The sequence below is a fragment of the Spodoptera frugiperda genome, chromosome 9, assembly GCF_023101765.2.
Source record: "Spodoptera frugiperda isolate SF20-4 chromosome 9, AGI-APGP_CSIRO_Sfru_2.0, whole genome shotgun sequence".
In the NCBI taxonomy this organism is placed as follows: domain Eukaryota; kingdom Metazoa; phylum Arthropoda; class Insecta; order Lepidoptera; family Noctuidae; genus Spodoptera; species Spodoptera frugiperda.
The window spans coordinates 9,816,389-9,833,549 of record NC_064220.1 but is presented as its reverse complement, the minus strand read 5'-3'; the positions used below and the strand labels follow the sequence as shown (position 1 = coordinate 9,833,549).

The 17,161-nt window shown below is 34.9% G+C and overlaps 3 protein-coding genes and 1 pseudogene across 7 annotated transcripts; 2 read left to right on the top strand and 2 right to left on the bottom strand.

Annotated features, from left to right (window-relative positions):
• Positions 1-779: 779 nt before the first annotated feature.
• Positions 780-7,356, bottom strand: LOC118271311 (nuclear transcription factor Y subunit alpha). Of its 5 annotated transcripts, none has more exons than XM_050696098.1 (9): positions 7,189-7,356; positions 6,413-6,588; positions 5,569-5,632; positions 4,209-4,334; positions 3,621-3,718; positions 3,067-3,249; positions 2,705-2,787; positions 2,117-2,213; positions 780-1,792 (listed from the first exon to the last, which is right to left on the bottom strand). In XM_050696098.1, the coding sequence occupies exons 2-9, from the start codon at positions 6,575-6,577 to the stop codon at positions 1,721-1,723; spliced, it is 888 nt and encodes a 295-aa protein (XP_050552055.1). In that variant the 5' UTR covers positions 6,578-6,588; positions 7,189-7,356; the 3' UTR covers positions 780-1,720. The 5 variants fall into 5 exon arrangements, with proteins under 5 accessions (XP_050552055.1, XP_050552059.1, XP_050552056.1 ...); XM_050696102.1 differs by having other exon boundaries at positions 2,117-2,204; XM_050696099.1 differs by lacking the exon at positions 7,189-7,356 and adding an exon at positions 6,917-7,169.
• A 590-nt stretch (positions 7,357-7,946) lies between these two features.
• LOC118271240 (uncharacterized) lies at positions 7,947-11,585 on the top strand. Its single transcript, XM_035587247.2, has 4 exons — positions 7,947-8,256; positions 8,339-8,515; positions 8,757-9,094; positions 9,325-11,585. The coding sequence occupies exons 3-4, from the start codon at positions 8,760-8,762 to the stop codon at positions 9,965-9,967; spliced, it is 978 nt and encodes a 325-aa protein (XP_035443140.1). The 5' UTR covers positions 7,947-8,256; positions 8,339-8,515; positions 8,757-8,759; the 3' UTR covers positions 9,968-11,585.
• Positions 11,138-16,887, top strand: LOC118276824 (uncharacterized; annotated as a pseudogene).
• On the bottom strand, positions 15,020-16,957 carry LOC118271270 (calcium-binding and coiled-coil domain-containing protein 1-like). The gene has a single exon (XM_035587280.2). The coding sequence runs from the start codon at positions 16,785-16,787 to the stop codon at positions 16,098-16,100; it is 690 nt and encodes a 229-aa protein (XP_035443173.2). The 5' UTR covers positions 16,788-16,957; the 3' UTR covers positions 15,020-16,097.
• Between the last annotated feature and the right edge of the window lie 204 nt (positions 16,958-17,161).

Below are 17,161 nucleotides of genomic sequence, written 5' to 3'. Positions count from 1 at the left end.
GTTTTTTTTTACTATAAGTATTTTAAGTGCTAATTATTACTCTAAGCCGCTGCGAACGTTAGCGATGAATCAGTACCTAATCAATATGTATTGGAAAGTTTACTTTGCAAATTGAAAAAAATAACTTTACTGCCGCCATCAAAACGAAAATAAAATATTAGACTTGCCAATTTTTTTGTTACTTAGTCCAAGGAATTTTAGCAATTTTAATTCTAAACCAATTAAGTATGAAGAATATTATTTTTTACATAAGTGTTCTGATAAGTATCGAATTGGTGTAAGTGCAATGAATAAATTAATCTAATATTTAGTGATATTATCAAAAATCTCTTGTTTTTCTTCAAGTTAAATATTGTTAAGCTGACAAAGATTCCAAACCAATGTTATTTCAACATTTTCTTGATTTTATAAATGGTTAGTGTTTTTTGAATCTCAATTTTTATTGTTATAATTTTACATAATTGTTATCGAGAATTAGTTGCAATCATGTATTATTTTATTGTATTTAAATCTAGTTATTATTAGGATATAAGTATTAGTTAAATAATGAAGTTCACTTTATCGTAAGTTTGTTGTATAGGTACAAAACTATGTTTGATGCCAATTATTATTGTAATCAACTAATCTACCTGAATTATTTGGTAACGTGTTTATGAATCTCTTTATAATAAAATATTTCCAACTCATTTATGATGCTAATTTATTAAATCGGATAGTTTCCTCAGTCAAAAATAAATTAAGTATTCAATAATAATCTATTCCACCTAAATAAAACAAAGTTTTTGAAAGTGCATGTTTATTTTGTACTTAAATTGCCATATAAAAGTTTGTCAGTAATCTAAAAAATATCACTAACATAATTATTTACATATAATACATACAAATCGTCTAAACACTTGAAAACTGAAACTGTAAAATAATTGGAAAACCCACCTCTTTGGCTACTTACAAAATATTGAATAATAATTTGTTAAAACTTAAAATCAATTATATTGTTTGGGTTCAAGAAATAAACTATCGTATTGCAAACCAATTTTTAAACTTAGTTCACTAGCCTACTATTACACAATCATCATAAAACAAAGTAATCCCATCCACATAGATTAACATTAACAAAAGTTAACAAATAAAAACAGATCACACCATAATTTTGGAATCACAACGGTTAACAAAATTCCTAAATCACGACACTTTACTTAACTTATGGATTATAATATTAATTTATTTTAAAATTGAATTGAAACGGATCTAGCCTCAACCAGTCTGACCACGGGAAAGACATTACCCGCCACTGCATCAGGTATCAAAAATTAAAATTAATACAAATGTAGAATCGACAAATGTAATGCATGACCCATGTCAAAAGTCATATGAAATCATAAAAAAATATAAAGACACCTCTCCAAAAATAAGCTTATTAACGTGGGTCAAGTTCAAATTATGTCGATTGTACTAAGCAAGCCGACTGGCAGTCGCTCCATAGTCAGGCTGCAACATACAAAGTATATCCACATCAGCCTTTAAGTAGTCCTTTCCTTGGTATTATAGGAATGTAGATCAGAAAGATCGTCCCGCGTATTTCTTGGACACTGAGCACTGAGCACTTATCACTGAGTCTTGAAGTAATGTTAGTCCAATGTAAATGACGGCGAGACTGCACAGTTCATGGTGCCACTCACTCGATCACCGAGTCGTCTTCCTCGCCCTCATCAGACGAATGCTATGCTGATTGGAGAGTCTGTTGCGGTGCTAGCCGCCTCCACTGAGCGGGCTGCTCTTGGCCTTCGTCGTCCTATAAGAACATGTTAATTTATTATAAATGCTAAAGTTTATGATGTTATAAAGATGTATGAAAAGAAGAAAGAAATGTACAGTATAATGAGGTGATCAAGAGGTGGATAGACACAGAAGTGGGGTGAGTAAGTATTGGGAAATTCTTCATAGTATCTATTCACCCTTATTCACTCTCTATTCACCCCGTTTTACCATATTTATGTTACTCTTTCAAAAAACCTAGTGGGCAGATTTGATATAGAGGTACAATGAAGTAATTCTTATCTCAGGAATGCAGGGGAAGTTGCTGGCAGAAGTTAGTAGCAAAAAATGTCTGAATTACCTGAATGATAGTAATAGACACGGTATCTGGCTTGATGTCCTGCAGCATCTTCTGGTCGTCGGAGAGTTGGTCCATATTCTCCATGTTCCTGTAATGCCAGCGCATACAAAACAAATAAGTATAAAGTTCTAGACATACTACACTTACAATGATATGAGGTAGATAATTATTATACTCGATTTCATTTAGGAAGCATACTGTGACTTTGGTATTTGATTTTTTTATGCCATTCACGCCTTTGATCGTCGAAGTAGGCACATAATGGCTCATAATGCCAAATATACAATATACATACACTAACTTAATCAGTTATTTTAAGAGTTACATGTAATAGGGAGCGAGCCTATTGCCATTTTCTCGGCACCATACAATATTCTCGGCATTCAATATTTTGCGCTACTCATAGTGCTAGTGCCGCTGAGAAATCTTAGAGAAACTGTGTTAAAAATATTAATGTTGTATTTATATGAACTTGATCGACATTTTAACATGATTATATTAGAACCCTAGTAACTGCAAATACCACATTACAGTACCCGTGCGGAATGAAATCGAGTATAGTAATAACATGAAGTATTATATACTTACTTCCTGCTGCCAGAGTGGAAGCGGCCGCCTTCACCTCGGATCCTATTCATTGCATGCCTATGTCGCGACTCATGTAGATATTTCTGGAAAAAGACATTTTTGAGGAACTATTAGTCATCAAGAACGTTTTTGCTTAGCTAGAAAGTTAAATAATATTATAGAAGAGAGCAAACAGATCATCTTATGGTAAGACAAGAGTTTGCAATGCACTAATCTCTGGAACAACTGGTTCGAATTTGAAAATTCTCTTTATGTTGGATAGTCCATTTATTGGGGAAGGCTAACAAATATCACACTGCTATCTAAAGGAGGCGAGCAGCGAATGAATCCACGTGGGAGTAGCTTATTTAACAAATACTTACGGGTCTCTCCTTAGGTATCTTGCCCTGTTCATGCAGCTTGGCTCTAGCAGCGCGTCGCTTGAGGATGCGCTTGTACTGGCGCGCGTTCACGTACAGAAGGGGCTCCTCATCATCCCCGCCCCCTGAGGAGCACGCACCTTCCGACACTGATGTGCTCGCACCGGCATTACTGTTGTTCACCATCTATCATAAAATATATTAAAATGAATAAGTTAAAATACATAAAATGTTAAAACAATATCAGTCAAGCTAAGAGCATGCAACTAAGAGATGAGAAGCAAGGCTAATAGTTTCTTCTGTATTGTGGATGCCTTAACAGATTGAATGCCGTGGTGGTCACCAGTGACCAACGTTAGCGGGGGATTTGCCTTCAACAGTTTTCTATTGGCAGTCATAGACTTAATCACAATTTTAACATACAAGAACTTGTATGTTACAAGAACTACTAATAGACCTATGTAAAGAATTTCAATTATATTTATTTATTTACCAACAGAAATAAGACTAAAGACTTATGCAAATAAAGTTGCAATTTGATTAAAATTGTGACCTACCAACAGTCCTACAGGGTTTGGTTGGTTGACGATCTGCTGTGCCTGCACCGCATTGCCGAGTCCCGCAACTTGCACTAGATTACCATTCAGGTTGATCACTGAAAAAGAACAAGCATTCATAATTATTATTTTAAAAGTTAAATAAATCTGTTCCATCTAAAAGTTATTAGCGAATATCTATGTTCATCATCATTGTAGCTGATATGTTAGCGTAACTAGGAATTCTAAGAGTTATTGGAAGACACCTATGTTCATTAGTATCTATACATGCAGCTGACATGTTGATGATACTTATTACAGTTATTTCTATGTTTGCAAAATAAAAATTAAGTTTCAACAATTTCATGGTCAGAAGAAATACAACTCTCAGAATCAGGCAAAGTTATTGAATACCTTTTATTCTATTTTTGATATTATTAAAATCTTTGTTAACAAAAAGCAGTTTCGAGTTAGGCAGTAAGCACTGCCTTCTTTACTTAAAAATAGGACTAATATGAAATATGTAGCCAAGAAAGAGAGTGTACACTTCAAAATGAAGTAAATGGTTTACTACATAACTATGATTAAATAATTATAAATGTAACTTACTGGTAGGCTGATGTATGATCTGATGTTGATCAATGGTTGGTTGGGCGCTAGCTGCCACCGGCTGGTAGATAAAGGTCTGTCCATCAGGAGTTTGGACCAATTGCATTGGCTGTATGTTACCGCCCGCTGAAAAATTATAGACAAAATATTATTATACCTAATGCGCTCTAACAAGGTGCGGCTGACAGATTCAGTAACGTTTCGTATCACTCTTGAAAGTTGCTGCAATTTAAAAATTATGCCTTAATATTTTAGCTGTATCACATTCGTATTATGTTAAATCATTCGGATGCGTAGTTAATTAAATTAAAACCAACCGGAATGTTCTAGTATTCAATTAAAATCTAATGAAATGAAAAATAAAGTAAAGTGTTATGCGTATAACGTAAAGCCATAGTCGTGTTTAGTGATGGGATGTACGGCTACGATGGATAGGTAGTCGATGTTTTTTTAGAATAAAAAACGATAATCGTGCGTCGTTCAATTATCATTCTTAAAAAACCTTTAATTATGTGGGTAAATCCACTGTAGACGTGGCTCTCTCTGCCCAAACCACAGTGACATTATCTGAGCAGAAATATGTAGTAGGCATTTTTCTAGACATTTCCGGCGCCATTGATAATGCGTGGTGGTACTTAATCTAACATATACAAACTAATATATCCTTGTTTTCTTCACGGTTCTGTAAAACTGTAACTCTGAAACACCTCAGGGCTCGGTCGTAAAATATTTATTTTGACAAGTATATACACGTAGTTAGACTGCACAACTAAATAACACACACATTTAATAAAAAAATTCAAGAGAATTAAATGTATGCTGCGAGTATCGATAGCGATAAAAAAAGATTTTTCTAATGTCCATCCCTAAAGAGAGACGTCAACGTCATACTGGCATCTGTCAGCCGCACCTTGTTAGAGCGCATTAGGTATAATTGACAATAATGGTCCACTTTGTTGTCATAGTTATAATTTAGCATACTCTTCCAAAGACAACATACATGTCTGGGATTTCACCGAAATTATAAAAGAAAAAAGTAATCTAAGGATACTATAGTACCACTGTAGGTTCTTTAATCTTGGAGCTAACTCCAGACACAAAAATAACACTGAAAACATGCTTTTTGCAACATGAAAGACAAGTAATTACTTGCAATTACTGTTATGGAAAGGTCTGTTCATACTAAACTACTATTAGTTAATAAGTTAATATTATAATAATAATATTATAAGTTATAAGTTAATCAATTTATACATATATATACTCATTAAATTATTGGCTTAATGAATTGCATAATGTTGATTTAAATATAGTGATAAGTAAATTACAAATTAGTTAATAATAATAAAGTTACACACACCTTGAATGTTGGATATAGGAACCACTTGCAACTGTTGCAACTGTTGACCACTCGGTGTAGCCACCTGAAATTATAATACATTTTGTTTAACAACATTGTCACATCGAACAAAGAATGATATCACCCATGTGAAAGATTGTTTTTGTTTGTCCAGAAATCAATCTGAAATTACTGAACTGATTTTGATGACATTTGCTGTACAGACAGGGTATAAGCTGATTTGGGTGATAGAATACTCTTTATCTTACAAGAATGCAGGCAAAACCTCTGACAAAAGCTAGTTCACTTATAAATGAATGAGATATAAACAGATGTTAATATTTCATTCTAATTGTCTAATTACATCAACCGGAATTGGAGAAAGTTTTATATTAACATTTATACCAGTATTCTCTCCACATTTCAATAAATCTGAATTCTGTAATACAGCAATTATGACAGAGATACATATGATTGCCCATATAAAACATATGTTTACCAGTTTTAACATATAAATAGAAGGTTATGGTATGATCATTAAATGAATTAGAATATAAAATGATGATACTACTACCTGGATTTGTGGTGTCCCAATCTGATTGCATGTACAGTTAAAAATATGATTTAAAATGAGGATATCTCTTAAATGGTCACTCAGAGTATTCAATAAGAATTGTCAATAACTTCTGTTTAATATAAATAGTTAAGTGACAATTTAAGAGCAATAAAGAAATGAATATAGGACATAATATATAAAAATAAGACAGAATTGTAAATTAAAGTTTTAGTAGGGAATAAGTAAGTAAGAAAACAATAAATATGGTTTGTGCGAGTTAATAGCTTCATGAACGAAATGAAATTTTACCTGTATGGCAGGAGCACTAGATGGCACAGCATGCACCACAATTTGTTGACCATTAGGGCCCTGTATCATGTGTGGAGCGTTATTCATCTGTAACACTTGAAGCTGCTGCCCGTTCAGGGTCATCACCTGGGCTCCATCAGAGCTCTGAATCTGAGCGTGCTCCATCGTCGATCACACTAAAATTAAGTTAAGTTTAATTTTAGTATACTTTAGTGATTATTTACAAAAAAGAATATTTATCTTCATAGGGTTACCTACAAATAAAATATCACGGTTCCACAAATCAGAGCCGTCTAAAATCAGTGTCAGTCAAGTCCAGTGCAAAGTTGCAATCACGTTTTTTAATATTACTTGTGATTCCAATAGAAATATGCGTCACACTTATTTTCATATAGATAAGAACGAAGGTTGCACGATAGTGATAATATCACATTAGATTTGATCCGCATAATCGCCTTGTCACTAGATTACTGTAACTTTCTCTTTGTAATTCAAATTTTATACCTCCTTCGAGTTTTGTTATGAATCCAGACGAGGAGACGAAAGGAAAACCAAAATAATCTTGAAGATGTGGAATTCCGTCAGGGAAACTAAACACGTCACTGTTGCGAGGCCGAGGAATGCAACGTAACCAAAATGGCTGCTACTTTTCACGTAATTTCGTCAGCCATAGTTGTAAAATTTACTTGAAATCTCACAGTTTTCCCGTATTTCCAAATAAATACCGGCACAGCCATCACAACAGAATATTCAGTGAAAATAAATTGTAAACTTACATTGGGTGCTCACTGGTTTTTCGATGATTGGTTGACAAAAGATAGACCAATGGCCGAAGTCAATGATCGCAAGAACGCAGTAGATTGGTTCGGCGCATTACCACTCCCAAGGAAGCTCGCTCCCCTGCGCTCCCTCAGCCGTCCAATCGTTCACGTAATTAACGCATTGTCTATGGTTAAAATTAACCTATCTCAGTTTTCCAGTAAAAATAAATCATTTTATTTAATTTTACTGTATTTCATGACTACAGAATTACAAGATTATAATTTTATTTGAATTACCATGGGTAGAAATAAAATATAAACATTTTTTTGACAGACTGTTCAAAGTCCACACATAAAAATATTAGTACAATGAATTTAATAAAACTTATTTTGTAAGCAATCTCAAATAAATCAGTAGAAATAAATAGTAATACTACTGCCATTTAAATCCTTAATATTAATTTAAACACGAATAAAAACTATTTTGCCCTCATTAAAAAGTTTTTAATCAATAAATCAAATCCTATAGTTCCTATACCTAATTATTTAATTTAAAAAATACCTGAATAACTAATATTTTTTTACTAGGTCGTTCATCAAGCATATTATTTGTTTGAAAAAGATTATTAGAAAATAGAAATGTAAAATGTTAGTTTTAAGACCAATCTAAGTCCTAAAATCTTGATCCGTTATGAAGAAAAAAAAAATTGTCGTTGGAAATTTCTGTTTTGATTTTAACACGTTCCAGTTCGGGTTTAGAATTAGTTGGCATTCCAATTCTTGTTATCTCATTCAAACATATGCTGAACTCTGTAACGTAGAAAGGACACAAAGAAACATTTTCATGTTTAATTTATACGTTTTGTCAAAGTCGTCAAAGTCAAAACGAAATAGTTTATGGTTGCCATTTTGTTTTGCGAAAACGACGCTTGTTAGAACTTGTTAGTGAGATTACTATTAGAAAGTGATTTGTGAATAAATCTACGAATGTTAATATAGAAAAACGCTAACGTAAGATGAATTCGACAATATCTGATGATTTATCCCGTGAGCATTTAACTTTTGAAGCAGTCAAGTGTTTAAGTAGGTTATGTTTTAAATATCGAAATTTATCAGGTTTCAATTGTTTTTCAATGACAAAATAAAATGATGTGTGTTTTTGCAGAAAATATATCTTCGAAAACGCAATCAGTGACATTATTGCACAAGGAACTGTTAGAAATAAACTTATCAATAACTGCTTACATTCAAGAAAGTAAGAAACGACTTGCAAGGCTTCGTCTAGACTTGGCACACGACGCAAAGAATTCTCAAAAGGTCGTTGAAATATTATCTGATAAGTGTAAGTACCTTTATATGGGCTATTTCTATTTTCCTAGCAAATATAAACATACACATTGAAGTTGTTTACAAAACCATTTTTGCTATCTCATTACTTCAGTTATCTTTTATTCATTTGTGAGGTGCATAACATTAATCTAAACGTTTTATTGGATATCCTATCCACCAATTCTAATAATTCATACATAAAAAAAGGTGTATCTCAAATAAATCTGAATGATCATTGTCACCTTCATTTTCAGAAAATGTCATCACCAGCAACACCTTGTAAACGCAAACCAAACCAGTCTAAAGTTAAAAAAACACCTCCAGAACATAATAACAATACCAGTAACAAGTTTTCTGAGCGTCAGCAGGCTCGATCATTCATCACATGGTATAAGCGCATGATCGACAATGAAAGATACAACTTAGCCCTGTACCTATCTGATGATGCAATGCTGGAATGGTTTGGCCGAACTATAAAAACAAGAAAGAAAGTTACAGCATTCCTAAAATATGATATGCAATGTTCTCGCCATGATTTCACATCTGTTGAAAGCATAGACAAGATCCAAACTAGACAAGAAACTTTGCAGAGGTTTGTTATTTTTTAAATGTCAATTAAAATTAGTATTTTTTTATGTTTTGGTTTCTTTTGTTACTAAATCCTGCTTACTACCCACTAACAATCCTAAAGTGCTCACATCTTCTTGTGAACTTTAATTCTCCCATTTCCCTTATTAGCTATTGCAAAGCCAAGATAAAAGTAGTTAGCAATATTGCTTTAAATTTTTTAAAGATAAATCCTTATAAAAATAATTATTTCAGAAAAAATGACTCAATCCTGGCTAGTCCACACCATTCACCTGAAATTATCAAGACTAAAGAAAGAAGTCACAAGAGGAGACTGCTTAGGTCTAACTGCAACAGCCCTGAATGGGCTGAGGGTTGCCAGCCTCAAGAAGAAATTAGCATAGACAATAACCAAAAGACTGACAACACTGGCCCTGATGAAGGAAAAGTTAGGAAAACAGATCACAATCCCCTCAAAAGATCATTCCCTGAGGACAATTCAGAAATAAGTAGCAAAGGTGATGGCATGCGTAAGGTAAAGAGGAAGTGTGTGTCAATCACACCTCCCAACCTTGAAGTGGGGCAGGGTGACTGTCTACCCTCCACCAGTGGCACAGATTCTGATAGATCACATGATGCACTCAATGCTCAGTTGCCTAAGTTAGCTGTAGAATGTAATGGTTACATAGAATTTACTAGAACAAGGAACAATCGGAGCACTGAAGCCATGAAGTATGAGAGGAAGTGTAAAGTACAAATTAGTTATTCTGAAGACCCTTTGAATGTTGGAGAGTATATAATTTGGGCATTACGGTACACAGATGAGAGTAAGTGCAGGAGGAATTTGCTGGCCGCTTTTGAAGAAGTGGCCAAAGAAGAAGCCTTAAAGAAAGTTTAAAAAAATAATTTTACTGTCAAATTTCATATGTAAATAACTAATGTTGCCAAGTTTGTAGTAATTGTTATGAAATAGTTTTAATATTTGTTATTTTATGGCAAGGGCACTAGGTATCATTTTAATTGTAAGAAGAGTTCCTACAATTTTTGAATTCATTTAGTAAAAGTGATTCCTATTATCCTTGCAACATGATAATTTTAAGCATACTATGCATGTTACTTTTAATTGTACTTTATAAGTGAGTTTGACAGTAAAATTTAGAAAGATGCAATTTTTACAACTTGAAAACCATGTGATATGAAGATATTGTATTTTTCTATGTTATAGCTATATTTTTGTATGTTTATGATACTGTAGTATACAATGTGACCAAGTTATACCTCTTGACATGAATTTGTACTCTAGTAATAATTTTATAATATGTTTTGTTACTGTATTCTGTACTTGACCAAAGTTTTTAACACATCTAAGATTCTTAAGTGAAAAAGCCAATATGTTTATATTAAGTTTGCCTACTCTATTGTATTCACAATGACTTATACACCTATAATAAGTACTTTGTGGACTAAAATAGATTTAACAGTATTACAATTTATATACACATTCCTATTTGCCAGTGCACACAATAAAAAAAGTATATTTTCTTTATTTAAAAATAGCTTTTACATAGAACTAGTGTGTGTTAAATTATAATTTTATAAACATTTGTGCATACAACTTTCTGTGTTTTATGAACATCTGATAATGTTTTCTTCACGTAAGAACAGGGAACCATCATTTAATGAATAGTGAAGATTTGATTGGGACCATTTTTATTGGTATGATAGATCTTGATTGATCTTAAATTGATGGTTCTAATGTCTCAAATGTAGGTACACTTATTTTCTCTCAATTCGTTTGCTTTTACCACCGACTTCTAGCCTGTATTAAATAGAAATAGTCTGTAATTACAAAGTTTAGATTTTAGTATTAAACATAGTTTTACTCGAATCCTTTTGTTATGAATGTCGTAAATATTTTATGTCGAATACGTTTCAGTTTTTGTTAGGACTATAATTCAGTAAATAGTAATAGCGATATTGCAACCTATGTGCAAAATAACTTTTTACGGTGTAATGTAAAATGTACTGCGCAATTGGTATTTTTATTTAATATCATGAAATGATCAAAATGTTGGGTTCACAAATCATGATTGTATTGTATGTTGCGCGTTTACGGGCCACGATTTCAAATTGCAATTTCGTCATGAAGTTTACATTGTATTGCGAGGGATATTTGAGTGACATGTCGGTATGATATTTGAGACTGTCTCGGGACAATGGGTTCTTGGAACTAAAGTGGTCATGACACAGCTTGTTGCTGTGCTCAAAGAGAATATAATTTCTAGCTGTGTTGTACAATGCTTCGGCATCTGATCGTGTCTACTATCTATCATTTATACGTTAGGAATTCGGCATATACAATATTGTAAATTAGATGGCCAATTAATTGTTAGTTCTAATTACTTTTAAGTTTTGTGTTGTTAATTCATTACTTGTGAAGTAATGGCGATGGGAATAATTTTGTTTTGATTATGCTAGAGATGTATAATAAGGTAAATAAAACTTGTTTAGATATATTTTCGAGTTTTATTTCTTATATAGAAAGTTGTACTTTATCCTGTTACCTACTGTACAAGTGAGCAAACTGTCTTGAGTGAATTTCTGGTGTGAAAATATTTTTGGGATCATAGAAATTATTGTTTTGATTTGTATATTGAACTTGTATCGGATGTAAGCAACCCTTAAAATTCAGGGTCAAAGGGCCCAAAAATCATTTTTTTGCGGTTTTTTCGAAATATCTCATTTCCTATGGGTTTTTAGTAGTTGTATTCAATAGCAATATTGTGAAATACAAAATTCTCTACAACTTTTGTGTAAACTTTTTTTTATAGGTGAACCGTTTTCGAGATAGAGGGCGGAGAGCGCGCGGTCACTGCATCTCTTCAAAAAATTTTTTTTCCTCTAACCTATTCGTGAAAAAATAATCTTGTGCTAAAACCATCGAAGATCGACGACACATTGCATACGTTAAACTATACAATGTGATAGGGATTGTCTTCTAACCCTTTAAGGTTGAGTACTACATCCAATTTTATCAACAAAAAAAATTATATGGGGGGTTGAAACTCCCATTGAAAATATTGAAAAATTGCATTATTTTTCTAATCAAAATATTATTAAACATAATATGAAAAAGTAATGAATTAGTTAGCCAAGGTTATTAGCTACCGTTTGTCGTTTTTTTTGTTTCTACGACGCATAAAACCTTTGATATCAAAAAAAGTAAAAAAAATATTAAAATAGCCATAACTTTTAGGGGGAGAGGATTCGACCACTTCGACCCCGACTTTTGTCGATAAAATTAGGTGTAGAACTCAGCCTTAACGGGTTAGAAGTCTCGCCCCTATCACATTGTATAATTTAATTTGGTTTCGAGTAGGTATGATAAAGTGAATTGCATGGCGTGGCTTTCCGATACTATAATGTCTATTTTTACGATTGAAGTGATGATAGCCTGTTACGTGACCATAAAATAAATTACAATTAAAATTGTCGGAATACACGAGTTGCATGCGAATGTGGATTTTCCCATCATTAGTAGGTATTGAAATAATAAAGGCCTTCATACAAGAATGTCATACAGGCCACCGGTCGACCGTCGACCTGAATATTTTCATACTACAGTCTACCTAATCTATTGTTATTTAGAAATGTTTACTTGTTATTGAGGGTGGGTATCGTGTCAGGGGTTCGATTCCTGCTCTTGACGGGACAATACTTTATGGGACCCACGACATGACAGGAGAAACTCGTTCAGTGGATACGAAACTGGACACTGAGACAAAATCAGTACAGTGCGATGCGCGCTCGAGTACGGACGTGTTGCAGTTGTACGCAAAGGTCGCGGCGTAAGTCGCTGCCCGATATTTCGCAATGAGTTCACAACAACTTATCGCAAACGAGCTGTTGGCATTTAAACAAAATGCCATCGACACCATGGACGAGATCAGCATCATGCAGATTTGCAAGTCGAACTTCAAAGAAGACGAGATCAGCAAAGGCAAGATGCTACTCTTCGAAACGACTGGGAAGCTGGACCAAATGCCATCGAGGAGGAGAGATGGTACGGATAAGAGCGTCCAAGACATCATCAACTTTATGAAGGCGACCGACCCTGACGACGTTCCGACTTTTGTGGCGAAGGAGCTACATAAGTTGCCGCCCGTCACTTTCGACCACGTAGATGTCACCAGGCTGCTGAAGGATATCACATCATTGAAGTCTAGCCTGGCCCAGATGCAGTGCAAGTTGGAGACGTCTGATGCTAATAAACAATTAAAATTGTCGGAATACACGAGTTCATCCAGGAACTGCGTGCCGAGATAGTGTTGTTACGCAATGCTGTTTCGGAAAGTAGGTCTCAAGACGAAGCCAACGTGAACACACGTCGCGGGGCGCAAAACGTTTCAGTCAGCAGTTTTGCATCGGCGAAACTGAACTCATCGCCTATTGCAAATAATGAGGTCGATGCACCGTGCCCCGCCGCTCCTCGTGTCTCTCCACGTGCACGAGAAGGTCGCGGCCAAAGTAGCTTACGCCGCAATTGCTGCCGCCAACACAACAGCTGCTACGCTACCTAAGCAGCCAAAAAGGGGTAAGCAGAACCGGCGCTGTGAATCCGTGTCAAGGATTCCGGTACAGCGCTGTCCAGGAAAGCCTGAGTGTGATGAGGATGGCTTCATCAAAGTTCAAAAGAAGAAGAAGAAGCCTACTTCTCGCAATCAGTGCGGTACTGGACTGACCGGACCTAACATGCTGCTGCGTCCAGCTGTGCCTACGACGCTTCTGTATGTGTCCCGACTACACCACTCCACGAAGGCTGAGGACGTCGTGGAGTATGTGAAGGTGAAGACCAACTGGACCTTGAGGGTCGTAAGGTTGGAACCGCATCAAAATACCAACTTCAGGTCGTTTGTGGTAGAGGGAATGGGACGCCGTCTCCTCCTTCTGCGAAGCAGTCATGCTAGCTAAGGAGGAGGCGGAGCGCGTGAGGGAACGATCCTCCTCACGCCCCAGCCGCCGCAGAAGACACTCCGGGCGTCGGGGATCGCGTGACGATCTCCGGCCACCGTAAGCTGCGGGTCTGCGGACGGCGAGCAAGGGTAGCTCGTCGCCCGACCAGAACCAGACCCGTGCGTACGGCGCGTCGCGTTCCGCGCGCGCCTCAAAGAGCCAGACCACCACAGATGGGGCCCAGTAGGGCTGATGCCTGATCCGGAGCTGCGGACAACGTAAAAGGTTACCGGGGCTCCGGCTCAAAGCAGGAGAAGGAACGGGGTGGTTTTGTAGTCAGTAAGAGTCTGACACTCCCTCCCGCCTCACCCAAGGCGGGAGAAGTCATTGGATGATTTTCGCCCCTCAAAAAAAAAAAAAAAGGTCGTTTGTGGTGCGGGTTCCAACTCAACATCTCGAGAAGTTCCTCAAGGCAGAATTTTGGCCGAAGGGTGTCATATACCGACGTTTTCGAGGCAGGCTACGTGACACCGAGCAGCGTAATACGACGCCACGCATCGTCACATCGTGTGACCTCAATCATTAATATAAGAATTATGTATTTATAGTATTTTATGTTTTAGTATAGTATTATTGTATTGATATGGGCCTTCGTTGCCTGATATAAATGAATAAATAAAAAAAATATTCTAGTGTGGGGCAACTTTAAAAAAAATCATATCAAAATCAATCTTGGCATTTAGAGATTTGCATTGGTCGAAGATTTCATACATCAATTTCTCATTAAGTGAGTTAACTTGGTCTACTGGTACATAAGATACAATAGAAAATATATTATTGAGTCTCACATTATGCATTCTGGCATACCACAAGTTAATTCAGTTAATCAGTTTAATTTAACTGCACAATAAAAAAGTGAGTAAACTTGTAATAGCCACTATAATGTGATAGTGTTTGTTTTAACGACAAACAGATAAGAATGTAATAAAAGAACTGATAAAAAAGGAAAAATCTATACAATTTATTCCTCAACTATAAAAGACAATAATTATGAAAACAATACTAACATTAATCATAATAATACATGTACATTATAGGACAATATAATTTGGAACATATTCTTGCACATTTCATTAATAAATTTTTATACTATTAGATCAGTTTACAAAGGAGGCATATAAATTCGAATCAATTGAATGGATACAAGTTGGAAAATTGAGCAAAATAAATAAATTACACATGTCAGATCTTAATACACATTTGTGGCACAATCATGGCATTTATTAACTAGCAAAATCCAACATCCATGTACTAAATATAACTTGTGAATTACGAAATATACCTAAAATTACTTCTAATCGAGTATGAATCATGGCTTCATTAAAAATTGCACATTATTAAAATAATTATAAAGTTCAATCTATCCGTACCATACACTGTATAGATTAATATTCATTAAAATAAAAATACATTCATGGAATAATGACAGTAGAAAGGCATTCACTATCACCTGTATATGTAAATGCAATTAGTTACAATAATTAAATGATTATAATCAGTTTGGACACGCTAACAATTATTCAAGGATAATGAACAATGGGGATTTCCTAAAACAACTATCAATTCCAAAAACTCTTTTCTTGTTCTAACAGTTTGAAACTCAGTAATACTAAAAACATGGAAATAACTGATAACATTATCTTAATGCATAAAATAAGTATAATCCTAGCCGTTACAAGGCATAGTAATTTGTTTTTTATCAATCAATTTAACCTAATTACCTATTAAATCTAAGGCATATACCTGAAATCACATTATAATTCCATTTTAACCATATCAATAACAATATACTAAAGGAAAAATATTTTTATAATCTGCATGCTATTTAAAGTGGATATAATTCATTAATTGCTTCGTAAGATGAGTCAAGTTTCATAAGAACTTTCAAGTAATACTTGTAATTATGTACACTATTTAGCTTACAGCCTTTCTACCATCAGCCTCACACTTTGTCCTCTTGGTAATTGATTAGCACACCACCAGACCACCACAACCTAAGCTAAGTCTACTACTTCTTATTGTAACTGAGGATCAAATTCATTGCCATCATTCAAGGCATTTGTGTCTTCTAATTCTTCTTTAGCATCATTATTCTCCAAGACTGGTTCGTTTATAGGATTGTGGGCACTTAGGGCAGGGCTTATTTTTGGTGGTTGAGCAGCTGGAGTCACCTTGGAGACTACAGATGAATTGGCAGAACTTTTTGTGGTCAATGCTAATTTCAACCTCTCAATCTCTTTCTCTAGCTCGTCAATCTTCTGCTTTCTTTCAGCTAGCTGTGTCGTTAGGGTGTCCTTCTCCAGTCGCAAGGTCTCCACAATAGCTGTCTTGCTCACCTGCAGGTTCTTCAACGACTGCAACTCTGTTTTACACAGTTCCACGTCTACCTTCGTGTGGTTCACCTGGCCTTCAGATTTCGTGAGCTTAGTCTTGAATTTCTCTACATCGTCAGCCAATTTAGACTTTTGTTTATCTAATTCGTTCATTTTGGTCACATAGCTGTCGCGTTGTTCGAGCAAAGTTAATGACTCCTCCATGCAGGTTGTCTGTTGCTTGGAGCATTCTTGAAGTTGTGTATTTATTTCTGTAAGTCTGTTTCGCAATATGTTTTCCGCACTCCAGCTATTAAATAGTGAAAGTAACAACAAAATACACACAGCAAATACGATGTACATAGGCCAGCGACGCATGTTTTCTATTCCCATGTTACTTTAACAATATAAAATGTAGTTTGTGTGAATGAAACGCGATTGGATAAAGTTAACAGTTAATTTAACAAGTTTTTTTTACTTTATTTCGACAAAATAATAGAGTAAATTATTTGACTTTGACAGAACTTTAATGTTACAGTGACAACCACCAAGTGACAAATGACAATAAATTGACACTTCTCTTCTCTCTGCACTGGCACGCAGTATCATAAAAAGTTTCTATTTGAATAATTATTTTTAATGTATTTAGAAAGGGCAAATTAATTGATAATTATTATTTAGAATTTGAAAAAGAGCAAGTGACATTCTTCTTTTGCTCAGAAGTAAATAATATTACTATCGAGTGCGGATTCAGTAAACGTATTGTG